This window comes from Myotis daubentonii, chromosome 15, assembly GCF_963259705.1.
Source record: "Myotis daubentonii chromosome 15, mMyoDau2.1, whole genome shotgun sequence".
Lineage (NCBI taxonomy): Eukaryota > Metazoa > Chordata > Mammalia > Chiroptera > Vespertilionidae > Myotis > Myotis daubentonii.
Window position 1 is genome coordinate 41783280 of NC_081854.1, and position 14654 is coordinate 41797933.

General features: G+C 59.1%; 1 protein-coding gene across 3 annotated transcripts in view; it reads right to left on the bottom strand.

Moving 5' to 3' along the window:
- The window catches only part of VAC14 (VAC14 component of PIKFYVE complex), a 94399-nt gene that overhangs the window by 42699 nt on the left and 37046 nt on the right, over nucleotides 1-14654 (bottom strand). For all 3 annotated transcript variants that reach the window (XR_009448884.1, XM_059667495.1, XM_059667494.1), the window contains exon 13: nucleotides 4929-5085. Coding sequence is in view for 2 of the 3 variants with exons in the window: in XM_059667495.1 (XP_059523478.1) it covers nucleotides 4929-5085 (157 nt within the window). In the remaining variant the exon portion in view is untranslated. The remainder of the gene's footprint in view (nucleotides 1-4928; nucleotides 5086-14654) is intronic.

Sequence of the window (14654 nt, forward strand, 5' to 3'; positions counted from 1 at the left end):
AGAGGGCTGCACCAGGGGAAAGCTGCAGGGCTGTTGGAGCAAGCATCTGGGGCCACGGGCGGTGCTGGAGAGAGGGAAGGGGGAAGGGCCCTCAGACCGTCAACAGCAATGGGCCTGGGTAGGAGGGGGCCGGGCTCTCCATCTGGTGGCCAGTAAAGGCCTGGGCAGTGGTGCTAGGTGAGCCTCAGACCCAGCTCTGGTGCCCCCGTTATAACGGCTCTGATGCGGGGTTCACAGGTGAGCGCCACAGACCCCTGCGGGCTGAGCTGGCGCTTCTCTAACTGTGGGGGGCACACAAGGCACCTGTGATCCTGATAAAATGCGATTCTGAGTCTAGGGTGGGCCCAAGTGTGCCCATTGCTGATGACCTTCCAGGCGACGCCGAGGCTGCACAGCCTGCACCTTGAGAAACCAGGGTCTAAGAGGTCATGGCCAGGAGGGAAACAGATGTGGCCCCCAGCACCCATGCACAGAGCGACGGGTGGGAGGGGAGAGGCGGGAGGGGTCTGGCCCCGGCTCTCCTGAAAGCCCCACAGAGGAGAGCACCTGAGCTCCCATAATAGGACCGAAGCAGAGGTGGCACTCACACATATCTTAGCGTCTTCCACGCAAGAGCGCACAGAGCCCCCAACCACCCATCGCCCAAGTAATGGAGGAGGGGAGGTGGCACTGAGGCAGGACACTTGCCCCAGGTCGCAGGGCAGGTAGGGCACAGATGGACTGTGAACCTAGGTCTTCCCAACCCCAGCGCCTGAACACAGCGTGTGGGAAGAAGGGCTTGTAAGGCCCGTGGGGGCTGGGACCCCGTCTGGTGTGGCTGCAGGAGATGGAGGAGGAAGTGCAAGAGGTCACCTGAGGCCAGAATGGAGTCCTGAAGTCACCGCGAAGAGGGCCACCTCCAAGAACTGTCAGATTGAGGGGTATCGTGACCCATACCCACAGGAGACCGCCGGCCTGGCTACCACTGCTCGGCTCCTCCCTCGGGCGGTGGAAGAGTCCAGTGCTGGGCAAGGCTGGGGCTCACGGGGGCTCCTGTGCTGAGTGTGGGGTGAAGAGAGCAGGCCCTCAGGCTAGGCCCTGGGTCAGCGCCCCTGCCTGCCGCAGCGCCAGTAGCGGTGGTCTCTCTCAGCTAGGTCTGAGCTAGCTCACCTCGGGGTACAGGAGCCGGCACGTGGGGAGCGCTCAGACAGCGCCTGGTCCTCACGGGAGCTCCACATATTACAGTCACAGTTGTTATTGGGAAAAACGCCCAGGGATTGCTTTCTAGGTTTTTTCTAGAACTTCTTTCTGCTTTTGGCCACACCAGCCTGGGCTTATAAGGAACAAAACTGAATCAGAACATTCCATTTTTGTCCATGTTCTTAGAGCTGGGGTCATACTCCACCTTGGACCAGAGAGCCCTGATGTAAGCAGTTTTATCCCACCAAGAAGGGGCCTGTGGCCAGGGGGAAGGACAGGGAAAACTGGGTTTTAGGGGTAAACATCAGTTCTGGGTTGACCTCTGGCCCCGGATTGCCACACTGCTGCTGTGCTTGGCAGGCGGCTCCATTCCGCAGCTGGGATGTCCAAGCCCCAAGCCGGCCAGGCATGTCTCTAACAGGAGAACGGTCCCAGAGCCGCCAGCTCCTGCCGCACCTTCTGTGCAGGCTCAGGGTCAGGCCCCGGGTCGGCTTGAGGGGGCTCAGCATCTCCTCTTCCCAGAGCCTGCACAGCCTCGGCTGACGGCCCCCCGAGTAGAGACAGGCAGAGAAGGCACAGAAGTTGCCAAGTCACAGGAGACCAAGGTTGTTCTGTTTCATGTCACCAAATCAGTCTAGGGAGACAGGGAAACAGTGTCCCTCCACTGGCTCCCCCCCGACTGCGCCCAAGGAGGCCCTCTTCCCAGCAGGGGCCTCTGCAAAGGTCAGGAATGAAGGGGGCGTGCGAGAAGCGACACCACGGCCTCAGCCCCCACAGCTCCGCACGGGAGGGAGATGTTTACACTGGGACGGGCGGGAGGAAACTCCCACGTGGGCAGCTCTGCCTTGCGGCCCTGGGGACCGCTGCTGCACATTTAGGCCAACACAGCGCCGCCCAGGCGTGGGATGGGCCCCGCTTCCCCACCACTGCGCTCCATCTGCACCATTTGAGTTTCTGGACCCAACACACAGGCGGGACATTCGATTCCCCAGGAACACCACTGACTTCATCTTTGCTAGGTTCCCTGCCTCCTTGGCTTTCCAGAAAGTGCCTTTATGGGGTGGGATGATCTACCCTGAAGGGACGTAGCACTGCAGTCCGCGAGTTCTCAGAGCTGTGCCCTGGAGAGCCAGAGGAAAGCAGAATCCAAACAGGACAGGGTCCGGCCTTGGCCACTGTCCCCGTGCTCAGCCAGATGGAAGCAGAATGACCCCCTTGCTCGCGTGCCTTAAAAGCACCACCACAGAGAGCAGCCTGCAGAGGGACGAGTGCTTTCCGACCCAACAGCCGCCCGCAACGAGGGCCTGCCGCGCGCCCGCCCTCAGGTGGCTGCGGCCCGGCTCTGGCTTCCCATGCTCTTCTATTACTGCTGTGAACTTGACCTTTTAAAATCACAGACCCATTTGAAAATCTCATGCCAGCTGTGGACGCACATGCAGGGGTGGTCCCCCCTCCTAGAGTCTCAGGCTGAGAGCGTGTGGCCCTCGGTGCTGTGACCCCTCGAAGCAAGAAGCACTGTTGGCTGCAGCACTTCCTTGGTGTTCTTCCCAGGACGGAATTTCTTCCCGTCTGGCACACGTGGTTTGTCTAAGCATCCGGGTGAGTCCCTGGCTGAGGTGAGCCGGTCCTACAGCCTTGATGAGACTACTGCCTGAGACTCGTCAGTGGCCGACCCATCTTGGTGGGGACAGGAGCTGGGGTGAGCGCTTTGCCATCCAAGTGCCCCCAGCCCTTGTTCCCTAGCGGCTGGAAGGGCTGGCTCTCACAGGGCCTCTCCTGCGGTTTCCTGGGTCAGGCCCTGTGGCTCCAGAGTGACCTCGGCCACTCACAGCCATTTTTCTGGCCCACCCCTCCACCAGCAAGTAAGCATTTCAGTCATGATGAGCTCCGTGAGCAGACCCTGGGGTTCAGGCCTGGGTGCAGGGCTCCGGCGGCACTTCTCTGTGCCAGGAAGAGAAAAGCCACCTGTAGGTGGAGCACAGTCGTGGGAGGTCAAGGTGTCCATCCTGCCTGGGGCTGTGCTGCCTCAGCTTTTCGCTTCTCCCACTAGGGAGAGCGGATACTCCGACAAGGGGCTTGAGGCTGGCCTGGGCCCTCTGGCGCTTTCTCCTGGTGGTCAGGTATCACTGCCACCCTGTCCCTGCCCCCCAGGCCCGCCCTCTCCAAGGAGGAGCGTGCTGCTCCTCGCCCTCTCATGGAGGGCCCTACCCCCACACTCAACCTGTGGCATTCCTGCCGGCGGTCCTGGGGACTTCAGGTTGACCCTCAAGTGCTGACTTGGGGACACAGGATGCAGAGCGAAGTCCTAGGCTGTGGGATAGAGGGTGGGAACCTCAGCACGGGCCCCGAGTCAGGATGTGGGTGCCTCCCTGACTATGGCCTCTGACTGCTCAGAGGAAACCCGCTCGCTGGCAAGGAAACCCCTGCATCCTGGGGAAACAAGAAGCAAGTTGGGCTACCATAGCCCCTCACTCCTTCCTTACTTTAGCAGGAATAGCTGGGACTTGGGACCAGCTGCAGGCGGAGCGTGTGCAGTGGTGGCGGCCTAGAGCCTGGGGTCCTATGGACACTCTGCTGCAAGGGCAGGGGTGGGGCTTGATGCCGCGTGTCACCGGGAGACCCTTTCATGCACAGCCTCTGTGATGACCTCGCAGCCCAGCGCAGGCAGGCCTGCAGGTGCTCTAGGTGTCCTCGGGCCCAGCCTGGTGGGGCTGTAGGAGGGGAGCTGCCGCTGATGGGCCCCAAATGTATTTGACACTTGGCTTCTGCATCAGAGGAGGGACTGCCTAGGACAGTGATGGCGAACCTATGACACACGTCAGAGGTGACACGCGAACTCATTTTTTTGGTTGATTTTTCTTTGTTAAATGGCATTTAAATATATAAAATAAATATCAAAAATATAAATCTTTGTTTTACTATGGCTGCAAATATCAAAAAATTTCTGTATGTGACACGGCACCAGAGTTAAGTTAGGGTTTTTCAAAATGCTGACACGCCGAGCTCAAAAGGTTCGCCATCACTGATCTAGGACCTGGTGCCTGGTGGCAAGAGCCACTCAGGGGACAGAGACACCCAGGCAAACACCCAAGGCCTGCTGGGTGCTTTCCCACTGACTCGCACCCCTGGGCAGGTTCCAGGACGGTGTCGTCGGTGGGAACTGTGTCTGCCTGGGAGGGAGGTGCTGGGAGTAGCCTGGCCTGGGAGAAGGGCCACTTGATATCTGGAAGGAGCTCCGCGGGGAGCACCAGGAACCCCACGCCACCTTCATGGCCAAGCACTCCCGGAAACAGGCTGTTTGAATTATACTGTCTCTTGCCTGGGCTGCCTGCCATGTTGAGAGCTATTTTTAGCCTCTCAGTGAGGAGGGAAATGGCTGCCTAGTCTCCCACCTGTGAGCCCCGACTCCAAAGCCCCTTGATTCCTGACCAGGGAGACGCCGCCCCAGGGAGAGGCGATCGGCTGACTTAGATGGTTTTACATTAAGCCAATGGCTCAACGGGCGAAAGGTGCAGGAAGGTGAGGAAAAGGGACTAAGCGTCTCTTACAGGGGCTGGAATGTGAGCCAGGAGGTGGCAGCATGGCCAGGTCCACCTGCCTCCTGGACAATGGCCGTCACTGACCCTCACACCCTGGCAGAACTCCAAGGCTCGAGAGGGACAGCCCCAAGGATGGCCCCAGTCCAGGCGGAGACCGAGCACCAGTGTTCCTAGTGTCCCCAAGGCTGGAAGCATCAGGGGAAGACTTACTGGGAGTGGTCAGCAGGCCGGCCCTGCCAGGGGTGGACACCTGAAGTTTGGAGTAGCTGGCCTGGAGGTCAGGGCCGTCGAGGGGGCCTGGGTCCTCTGTCTGGCCTGCAGGGGAGGAAGCGATTTCTGCCAACACCTCCAGATCCTTCAGGATAACCTGGGGAGAAAAGCAGAGGATGAGGGACAAGGACCTCCACAGGCAGCTGTGGCTGGAGACAGAGCCTCCTCCAAGAGGCGGAGAGGGGTCTGCAGAGGGCAACAGGCTGGCGAGAGTGGCCAAGACTATGGCTGTAACGGTGCCCAAAATGTTCTACAAAGGCCTGAACTGAAGGGAACACAGGCAGTGGACAGGGGCGACTGGAGGAAGGAAGCTGGAATCTGAGGCCTGGAAGTCAGCTTTCCCATGACCACTCCTCTCTGGTCCCTGGCGTGGGGACAAGAGGGGACGCCAGGGGATGCGGGACTCAGGCACCAGGGCAGCCTGTGCAATACACATCTCAGGGCTCCTGGGCTGTCTGTGCCCGACAATGACCCAGCAGTGCCCTCATAGCCACACTCCTGGGGGTGGCAGCCATGGTCCAACCCAGCATCAGGTCACAGGACAAATCCTTCTGCAGAGGCGACACCAGGCCCTGGCAGATCCCAGAGAACCCTGCACATTTGGGGTGTGACTCTGGGCTCCAGGACGGAAGACTTCCTAACGTGTTCAGTTCTCGCTGCCTCTGCAGCGCTCGTACACAGAAGCTAGTGGAGCAAGGCCCCTGAACCTGACCCTGCCTGCCAAGCTCTTCCAAGGAAGGCACAGAGGTGAGTGTAGAGAACAGTCCCCACTGTGCGCTCAAGTCAGGGCTGTGTCACATGGTCCCCCGGGGCTGCCCTACAATCCAGAGATCTCTGGACCAGTGGAAACAACACAGAGCTCTGGGCGGGCCCGGGTACTGTGGGCGGCCAGGCCAGCGGGGGAATGTGGTGACTACAGTCAAGGTCAAGCTGCTCTAGGCTCTCTGTGGGATGATGAAAATGTTCACATGTTAGACTGTGGTGCTGGCTATACAACCTTATCAATATAATAAATAAAAAAATACTAGATAAGTGAAACCACTGAATCCTGTATTTTAAAAGGGAGAATTTTATCTCAAAAGAAAAAAAAAGCCACTAACCTCTCCAAGTTTGAAAGCAGTTCCTGTCTCACAGCAACTAATGTGCCAGCACCCCATCCTCCCCTGCCCCCGCTGTCACTTTTCCCGGGGTCCTCTCTGCAGCCTGCCGTGCAGCTGAGCCCCGTACCTGCTGGCCCATTCTGGCCCCCCGTGTTCTCCCAGCAGCCTGGTGTGTTTGGCACAAAACCTCCCTGAGAGACAGTAACTTCACTCCCCGCCCTGCCGCACGCCAGCCTCACCAGGTGGGACCTGGCATCCCAGCTGTCCCTCCGCTGGGTGCTGTGCTGGGTGTTGGGGCTGCAGGTGAGTCAGGGCCTGTACCCCTGCCCTCCTGCACATTTGGACGTCTGACTGCTGGGCCTGCAGAGAACGCATCTGCGCTGGCTGAGAAGTGTGGCTGCTGAGCAGTCCAGACGGATGGCAGGAGCAAGGGCGGCCTGGTGCCCAGGCCAAGAGCCAGGGTAGGATTAGGCCCAGAAGCAGCAAGGCCCAGGCCTCTGCTGCCATCGAGGGAGGCTCCCAGAGGGCTTTCTGCTCCAACAGTGGCAGGAAGGACGCAGAGGGTGAGATGTGGGAACAGACAGCAGAGCAGTGAGTGCGGTGCCGAGCGACAGAGCAGCCCGAGCCCCACCTCGCAGGATGTGCACTCAGACGCTCGACTGTCCAAGCAAGTCGCTGTGTCACCGTCAGGGAGGCGAAAGGAGACCAGGGAGTCCGGGTGGGGGAGTGACTTGTCCAAAATCAGTGAGGCAAGGAGCAGGCCAACTGTGCCTCAAAGAGTGAAACACAGGGTTACTCCCAACGGGGCTGAAAACATGTCCACACACAAGCTCCCACAGGAACGCTCACGGAGCAGCACCCATCACAGCCGGAAAGCGGAAACCACCCAAACGTCCCTTGACTGATACCCCAATATCCACGCAGGGAATGCTATCTGGCGATATTAAGGAATGAAGTTCTGATACACCCCCAACACGGATGAACCTCAAAAACTTCTGCTGAGTGAGAGAAGCCAGATGTGCGAGTCACATCCTGTAGATGACTCCATTTATGTGAAACGTCCAGAACAGGCAAATCCAGAGACAGAAAGGAGATTAGACGTTGCCAGAGGCTGGGGGAGGAAGACACAGGGAGTGACTGCTAATGAGTACAGGGTTCCTTTTTGGGGTGGTGAACATGTTCTAGAATTAGATAGTGGTGATGGTTGCACAACCTCGTTGGCAAAGTATACTCATGCAGTGTACAATGCTGGGCTGCATGCTTTAAAAGGGTGATTTTATGGTATGTGGATTCTATCTCAAAAAACACCCCAAGTCAAAATCCCAAATAGACACCCTAATTCCCAATCCAGTGGTACTTGTTGAGCAATCTGCTCTTGCTGTGCCCATGTATTGAGGGGGGAACCCTCACTGACCCCCATGATCTCACACCTGGTTCAGACTCACAGGAGGGCCGAGAGGGTCGAGGGGCAACCTCTGTGTCCTGATATTTCCTGGCACCTGCCAGCCCCACTGCACCCCTCATGCCGCTCACTCCTCGGAGCCACAGGCCCCGCCGCTCAGGCCAGCGGTGCAGGTGCACAGGGTACTCAGCCTCCAGGCAGCAGACTCAGCCGTCAAATGCAGCAAGTGAGAGAGTCCTGGCGTCGGGACGGGGCTGGGACAGCGGGGCACACGAGGGCTGCAGACCTCCCTTCCCACCAGAGGATCTGCATCGTGTATCTCTGTACCACCTCCTCCTGCCCCACTGGGGAGTGCAGCCAGCAACGCTGCATATTTTACACTGTGAATTCTCTTATTTTAGGAAGTTTAACACCAAATGGCAAATGAATGCAAATTACACTTCAATTGCACAATTAAAGCCGGAAATGTTCTCTACAGGTTCCTGCAGCAATCCCAGCCACTCCCTTGTGCTTACACATCAAAAAATTTATCTCTGGTCCCCAGACAGCCCAGCTTGGGGCCACACCACATGTGACACACACACACACACACACACACACACACACACACACACACACACACTGCCCTTTCAGTCCCCCAGCCTCCTACAGGCAAGGAGGGGAAGGAGCTGTCAAACGGAGGGCAAGGAATGCCTTGAGGAGTGGAGCTGGGGTGCCCCTCTGGGGCTGCAGGGTGGCTCTCTGACAGCCAGGATCACTGGCCCTCCCCCAGCTGACTGGCAAACCCCACTCAGCCCAGGTGCTGAACTTGATGCTTCAGACCCACACTTCTGAGGCCAAGGCCAAGGCTCTGCCTCAGCAGCCAGGAGGCCCCTAGGGAGGGAAGGCCTTGGGAGGCGATGCCAACAGGGGCCCTGGGACTGGGCAACGGAGGGACAACCCTCCAGCTGGATGTGGCTTTGAGTCTGTGTCCAGCCAGGGATTTGGTGCTCTACCCCCTGCGGACCCCACAGGAAGCTCTAGGACAAGGACAGGGTGACCCTCAGCAGTCATGCTTCCAAGGCACCTGCTTACGGCCTGGGAGAAAGGCCCTGGGCTATAGACGGCTGCTCGGCCTCCAGAAACCAAGCTGGCCCTCCTTCCCGAGCAGAGCAGTGGCTGGGCCCATGCCTGCCTGGCCTGTAATCCTGGCTCCGAGAACGGGAAAGGCTCAAGCAGGAGGAAGCCACGCCAATTAGTATGCGCTACACAGCTTTTTGCAAAATGAATATAAAACACTTGTGCTTTCTTTTTGTGTGAGAGAAAGAAGTGGGGTGGGGGAGGGGGAAGAGGGAGGGAGGAAGGTTACAAGAAAGCAATATTCTGCAGGAACAGGAGTGCCTGCCATTACCATGGCAACAGGCCGGGGCCGGGGGCTGGGGAAGGCACATCAGCTGGTCCCTCATCCTGGAGTGGAGCGAAAGGGTCAGTGGCAACTGGGTGTGCAAAACATCTGACAAAGCAACTCTGAGGGGAAGGCCGCGGGGGAGGTGGTGAGGGGTTCATACCCGCTAGGGCTTGGGGAGCAAAAACGAGGGAGCCAGGGCATTCCCGGGAAAGCCCTTCCTCGTAGGAGGTGACCTGACGCCAGCAAAGGGCACCTTTCAGTGAGAGAGGGGTCATCCGGATGGGGCCCCTGCAGGCTGTCACCTGCTGCGTCCAGCACGCCAGGGACAGTCTCTGGGACGGTGGCTGTTTCCTTTCCTTCTCTTAATGGTCCGCCCAGGCACTCCCTGTCCCAGCACCTCGTCCACAGACCAGCCCTGGAAAACCCCTCGTGGTGGGGGGTCCCTTCTCCGTCCCCTAGGTGCTGCCTGCTCCTTCACGATGTAGGAACGGCCAGAGGCCCAGAGTGTGCACGGCCAGGCCCCTCGGCTGGGAGGCCCATCCTCGCCTCCCACGAGGTCTCTGACCATGAAGCCCCAGACCGCGGCATCGGCAGATGCTGGGTAAATACCTGCTGACCTGCAGTGCCAGGCAGGGGATGGAAGATGTTCTGCCAAGGGGATGGTCGGAGAGGCCGCCCACTTCACGCTACTCACTTATCGCTAAGAAACTTCTGTCAAAAGTTTGGCCATGCCACTGGCCAGCTGATATGCTCCAGATGTCTCCTGGCTCAGCCTTCCAGCCCCGTGAGGAGCGAAGGAAATCCCCAAGCCGGGCCCTCTCCAGTCCCGGCCAGGAGGAAGCTGCGACAGTGCTTCCAAGGGACACACTAGACTAGGTGCTGGCAGGAGAGGTGAGTTCAGGCTAAACTGATGCTTCTTCCCAGAGCAGTGGGCGCAGAGCCTGAGATCTGGGTCAGGCTGGGCCGCTCCTGAATCTTGGAAGCGGAGCCGGGAGTAAGGGCAGAGGCACGGAAGCTGTGGGGCCTCTAATTCCTCTCTCTCTCTCTCTCTCTCTCTCTCTCTCCTTTTTCATTTTTAATCAACTGAAATCCTTCCCTAGTTCTGTGCCATATATGCAAAAATATGCAAAAGGCCTGCACCTAAATCTTACTGCTAAGTTCTACTAACAGTAGGTAACAGTGTGGGTTCTGGCAGCTTAAAACATTCCAGCCGCCATCCCGGAGGGTAGAGAAGAGAAAGGCAGGCCTGGGGCAAGACAACTTGGAGCTGGTTTCCTGACCCCCAACTCCCTTCCCTCCCACCCCCAGGGTCTCCTTCCTGCTGATGCCAGTCACTGCTCCCAGGGTTATGGTTCTCTCCAGGAGCCAGGCAGGGATGGGGAAGGGCCCGCTGTGCCCAGGGCAGCACCAGAGCAGCGCAGGCACTGCCACGGCTCGGTTACCAGGCGATGAGCCGAGGGGCCAGCTGTCTCCAGGGCATCGGTCCATGGCAACCAGGAGAACAGCATAGCTCCCTGGTGTCCTGCCTGCCTCCAGGTCTCTGCTTAACCCTGGGCACTTGCTCCACGGAGCCCTGGCCGGCCGAGGAGGCAGGCTCTTCTCTGGCCCAGCTTCTTGTCTGCTCGGCATGGCCAGATCCCAGCAGGAGGCCCAGGGGAGCGGGGCAGGCCGAGTGGGGTCAGCTCCCTACCCTCCCCACCTCCTAGTTGATCACTTTTTCATAAATGTCTGTGAGTGCCTGCGAGGTGCTGGACACAGCCCGTCTGTCCCCAGAGTGAGAGGAGGGCTAAGAGAGTGCACAAGGGACTTCCGACACATGTGCAGGAAGAGTGGGGGTGTGCGTGACAAACACCGTTTCATGGAGCATCTGAGCTGAGCTTTTGACAAGTTACTTCACTTCTCTGAGCCCCGGTCTCCTCTTGGGTAAAGTGGGGAACACAACAGAGATGAACCAGGACCACGCACATTCAGTGAAGCCCAGCACAGGGGCTGGTGTGGAGGAAGTGAGCACTGGGGGGCGGCTCTTCCTGTGAGCAGTAGGGAGACGCCCTCATCTCAGCCACTCTGGGCTCTGTGAGCTGCCAGCAGGACGCCGTCAGGGAAATCCAGCTGACTCAGCTGTGGCCATCTCCAGAGGGGAAAACAACTGACTACATCTTGGGAGAAATGTTGGTTTCCGGAGATGCCATGAACACTGAGTAGGCGCAGGGTGGAATCAGGGTCCTGGCCTGGTCGCCCTGAGGCCTGAGGAGGGCGGGCGTCGGGGCTGAGAGCCGGGGCAGGGCCCACAGCCCCCCAGTAGGATCCTAACGCTGGTCCCTCCTGGCGGTTCCCCGCCGAGATGTGCATGGGAACCCCCGGAGCCTGTGGACAGTGCCAGCGCCCAGCAGCAGGCCACCTGGGGGAAGTCGGGAGGTCGGGGCTGAGGCCCGAGCAGCTGGATTTTCAAAAGCTCCGGGGACTCTGCCGGCAGCCCTGGCTGGTGGCTCCGCTGTGGGTGCCTGCCCAGCTCCCCTCCATGGACTCGCTCTTGTGCCGATGGGAAAGACGCCTCTCTCCCAGCCTCCTCAGTCCCCTGTTCATCAGGAGCCGGGGCCGGGCAGCAGGCGCCCCCAGCACAACCCACTTCCGCCAACTGCTGTGCTAGCTCTGGGTCCTTACTTGCTCATCACTGGAAGGAATCCAGACAGAATAACACTAAAACACACTAAAACACACCCGGCTGCTGCCAGGCCAACTGCAATGATTGTGGGGCCCCCTTTCCTTGAGGGTGGCTGAGGTGGGGCACCGAAAACGCAAAGTGCAGACACGCGGAAGAAAGAGAGAGCAGAGGCCCTCTCGCAGGCCCGATTCTGGGACAGTTACCCTGCTGGTCTCTCCTCCCTGCCAAGGGCTCTTTCCAGAAGACCAAGTCCTCCTAGGACCCCTAGCGGTGACTGCCAGTGCCTCTCTGCTGGCTGTGGGGGCCTGGTGTCTCTGGGGCCTGTGACTGGGGTCCCATTCTCTTCCTTGCCACAGGGACAGAGTGGGACCCCAGTCCCACAGGTCAGCCACAGGGAGAACTGAGTGACTAGAGCTCCATGTCTCTGGCAGGACCCCGGGGGGGTGCAGCAGCAACGGGTCCATGCCTCTCTTGTTTGGGGTTTGGGATGGCCCTGTTGGGCCCAACTCGTTCCCCACCTTGGCGGGCGGGGGTGGGGGTGGGGCGCACTGGCAAGAGGAACCGAGTTCTGGGCCCTGACATCTACCCTCGGCTCTCTGGGTTGGCATCCGACCCAGTCATGCCATCTGACGGGAAAGAAATCTTCGGAATTGAGGGGTTGTTTTGGTTTGTTCTGGAGAGTGGATGGAATGAAAATGGGAGTGGAATAAAAACCGAGGCAAGGATATGAGAAGGAAAACAAGCCCCATTCTTCCGGAAGACTGTCCACTTTTGAGCAGGCCGCATTAGTATTCCGGGGAGCGGGGTCAGGACCACACAGAGTTGGAGCTGGATGGGACTGACACAATCCAGTCCAACTGAATTTTAGGGAAGAAAACTGAGGTGAGGAGACGCCATGGACTTGCTGGTCCACAGAGCGGGGCAGCGTGGACCAGAGGCCCGCCCTCCTGCTCCCCACGGGCGCTTCCCACACCGCCCCTCCGCGTCCCGGCCACTGGCCCACTCCTGGATGGGACTGGTGGGAGCTGGGGGCCCTGGGTCAGCGCATAGCCCAGGGCAGCCTCCGGGCAGGTCACAGTCAACTGCTCAGAGAAGGTGCGACCAGACTGTCGCTCTGTCAAGGACAAAATGAGACCCGCACAGTGGGAGGGGCGGCCTGGATAAAGCAGTGCCCCCACCCGCTGGGCCACGGCTCTGCAGTGAGGGCACACCCTGCGTGGGGTTTCAGATGTTCTGGAATCAGACAGACACGACTGCCAATTCTGGCTCCTGGCGGTGTGACCTTGGCAAGCTCCCTCCTCACGCCTGCATTTCCTTTATGTCACACTGGGGAAAATTAAACCCACTCCAGGACTGCCGCAGGCTCGTTAAGACACTGGATGCAATGCCCCCGAACAGCACAGCCACCTCATAAACTTGTGTTTTCGCCCTCTGCTGTCTCAGTCTCCTCCCACGGACACGTGGGGTCCCACACACGGTACCCACCATGGTTTCCGAATGCAGCCAGCAGTGGGGGTGCTGGGCGGGCTGTCATGGGCTCTCAAAGCTGCCCTCCACTGCAGGGGCCTCTAATGAAGTGGGAGCCCTCATTTCTGGGGCGGACACGGAGGGATGGCCAAGTTCCAATAGCAGCCCTCCCTCGGGGACAGGAGAGCGCAGCCCAGTCACCCGGAACCTGAGTCAGGAGAGGAACATGTAGGCACTCGGAGCCTTCCCAGCCTCCCTCACAGCGCAGCGCTCAGGTTTGGGGCCTCTCCCGGTGGGAGCCCACGCAGGAGTCCCTGCTGTCACTCACTAAATCCCCTTAGCGAGAGATGAGTCCCTGGCGCAGCTGACCAACACAGCAGATCGAAAGTGACAGGGCTGCTTAGGAGAAGGGAAGTCAAGGGACATGATGGGACCACAGGCCTCTGCCCCCCAAGACAGCCAGCCAAAAGCAGCGCCCCAGTCTGCCCTGGGGGCTGTGCCAGCTGCCAGTCAGGGTGGCAGAGTGAGCAGTGCTGTCACAGCACAGCGCCAGCCACCCTGCTGGCCACTGACACGCGTCTCTACCTGCGTCTCTGTCGGGCCCTGGGGAGCTTTCCTGTTTTGAGAAGGTTTGAGGAGCTCTTCAGTTCCACTCCACTTCTCCCGGGACCTGGACCATGAAAACAGATGAAGTCCTTTCCCACTCCCCCAAAGCTGTCCTCAAATCCAGCCCTGCCTATTCCCAGCAGCCCCCGCAGGTGAGGTGAGTGCCTGAGCAGAGTGGGTTAATGGGCTGAGTTTTACACCAAAGAGCAGAGCTGATGGCCTCTCTTCTCTCAGGATTCAGCCAGGGCTAAATGAGATGTTCCATGGGGCTGAGGACAGGGAAGGCCCCAGGCCCGCCTGGACAGGCCACATCACTCTTGCTTAGGTGTACATGGTACTTTAGTTAGGTGCCTCAAATCACTCTTTAGACCTACCCCTCACCCAGCCTCCTAAGTCATGGCTGCACCCGGCCTCCTAAGTCATGGCTGCACCCCGGCCTCTTAAGTCATGGCTGCACCCCGGCCTCCTAGGTCATGGCTGCACCCCGGCCTCCTAGGTCATGGCTGCACCCCGGCCTCCTAGGTCATGGCTGCACCCTGGCCTCCTAAGTCATGGCTGCACCCCGGCCTCCTAAGTCATGGCTGCACCCCGGCCTCCTAAGTCATGGCTGCACCCCGGCCTCCTAAGTCATGGCTGCACCCCGGCCTCTTAAGTCATGGCTGCACCCCGGCCTCCTAAGTCATACTGCACCCCGGCCTCCTAAGTCATGGCTGCACCCCGGCATTGCTCTCCTGCAGTTAGCAGGTTCCTGAGCTGGAAACTCTAGCACTGCCACAAATAATGCCCTCACAATCCTACCCTCCAAATTTCCAGACAGGTGGTTCTCATTCTTTTTTCTGCTTCTATACCAGTCACATAAGCTATAAACTCCCATCAGCAATTCTCTTCATGGTTACTCTGAAACTAGAGAGAGAAAGGGGGCTTCTTCTAGGCTGGAAACATCTGCTGCAGGTGTTAAGGACACCCCAGTTCTGAGGTGCTGAGCAAAGTCTGGGGAGGTGTGCCCTCTGGATCTCAATGGAATTGGAAGGTTTTGCTTCTG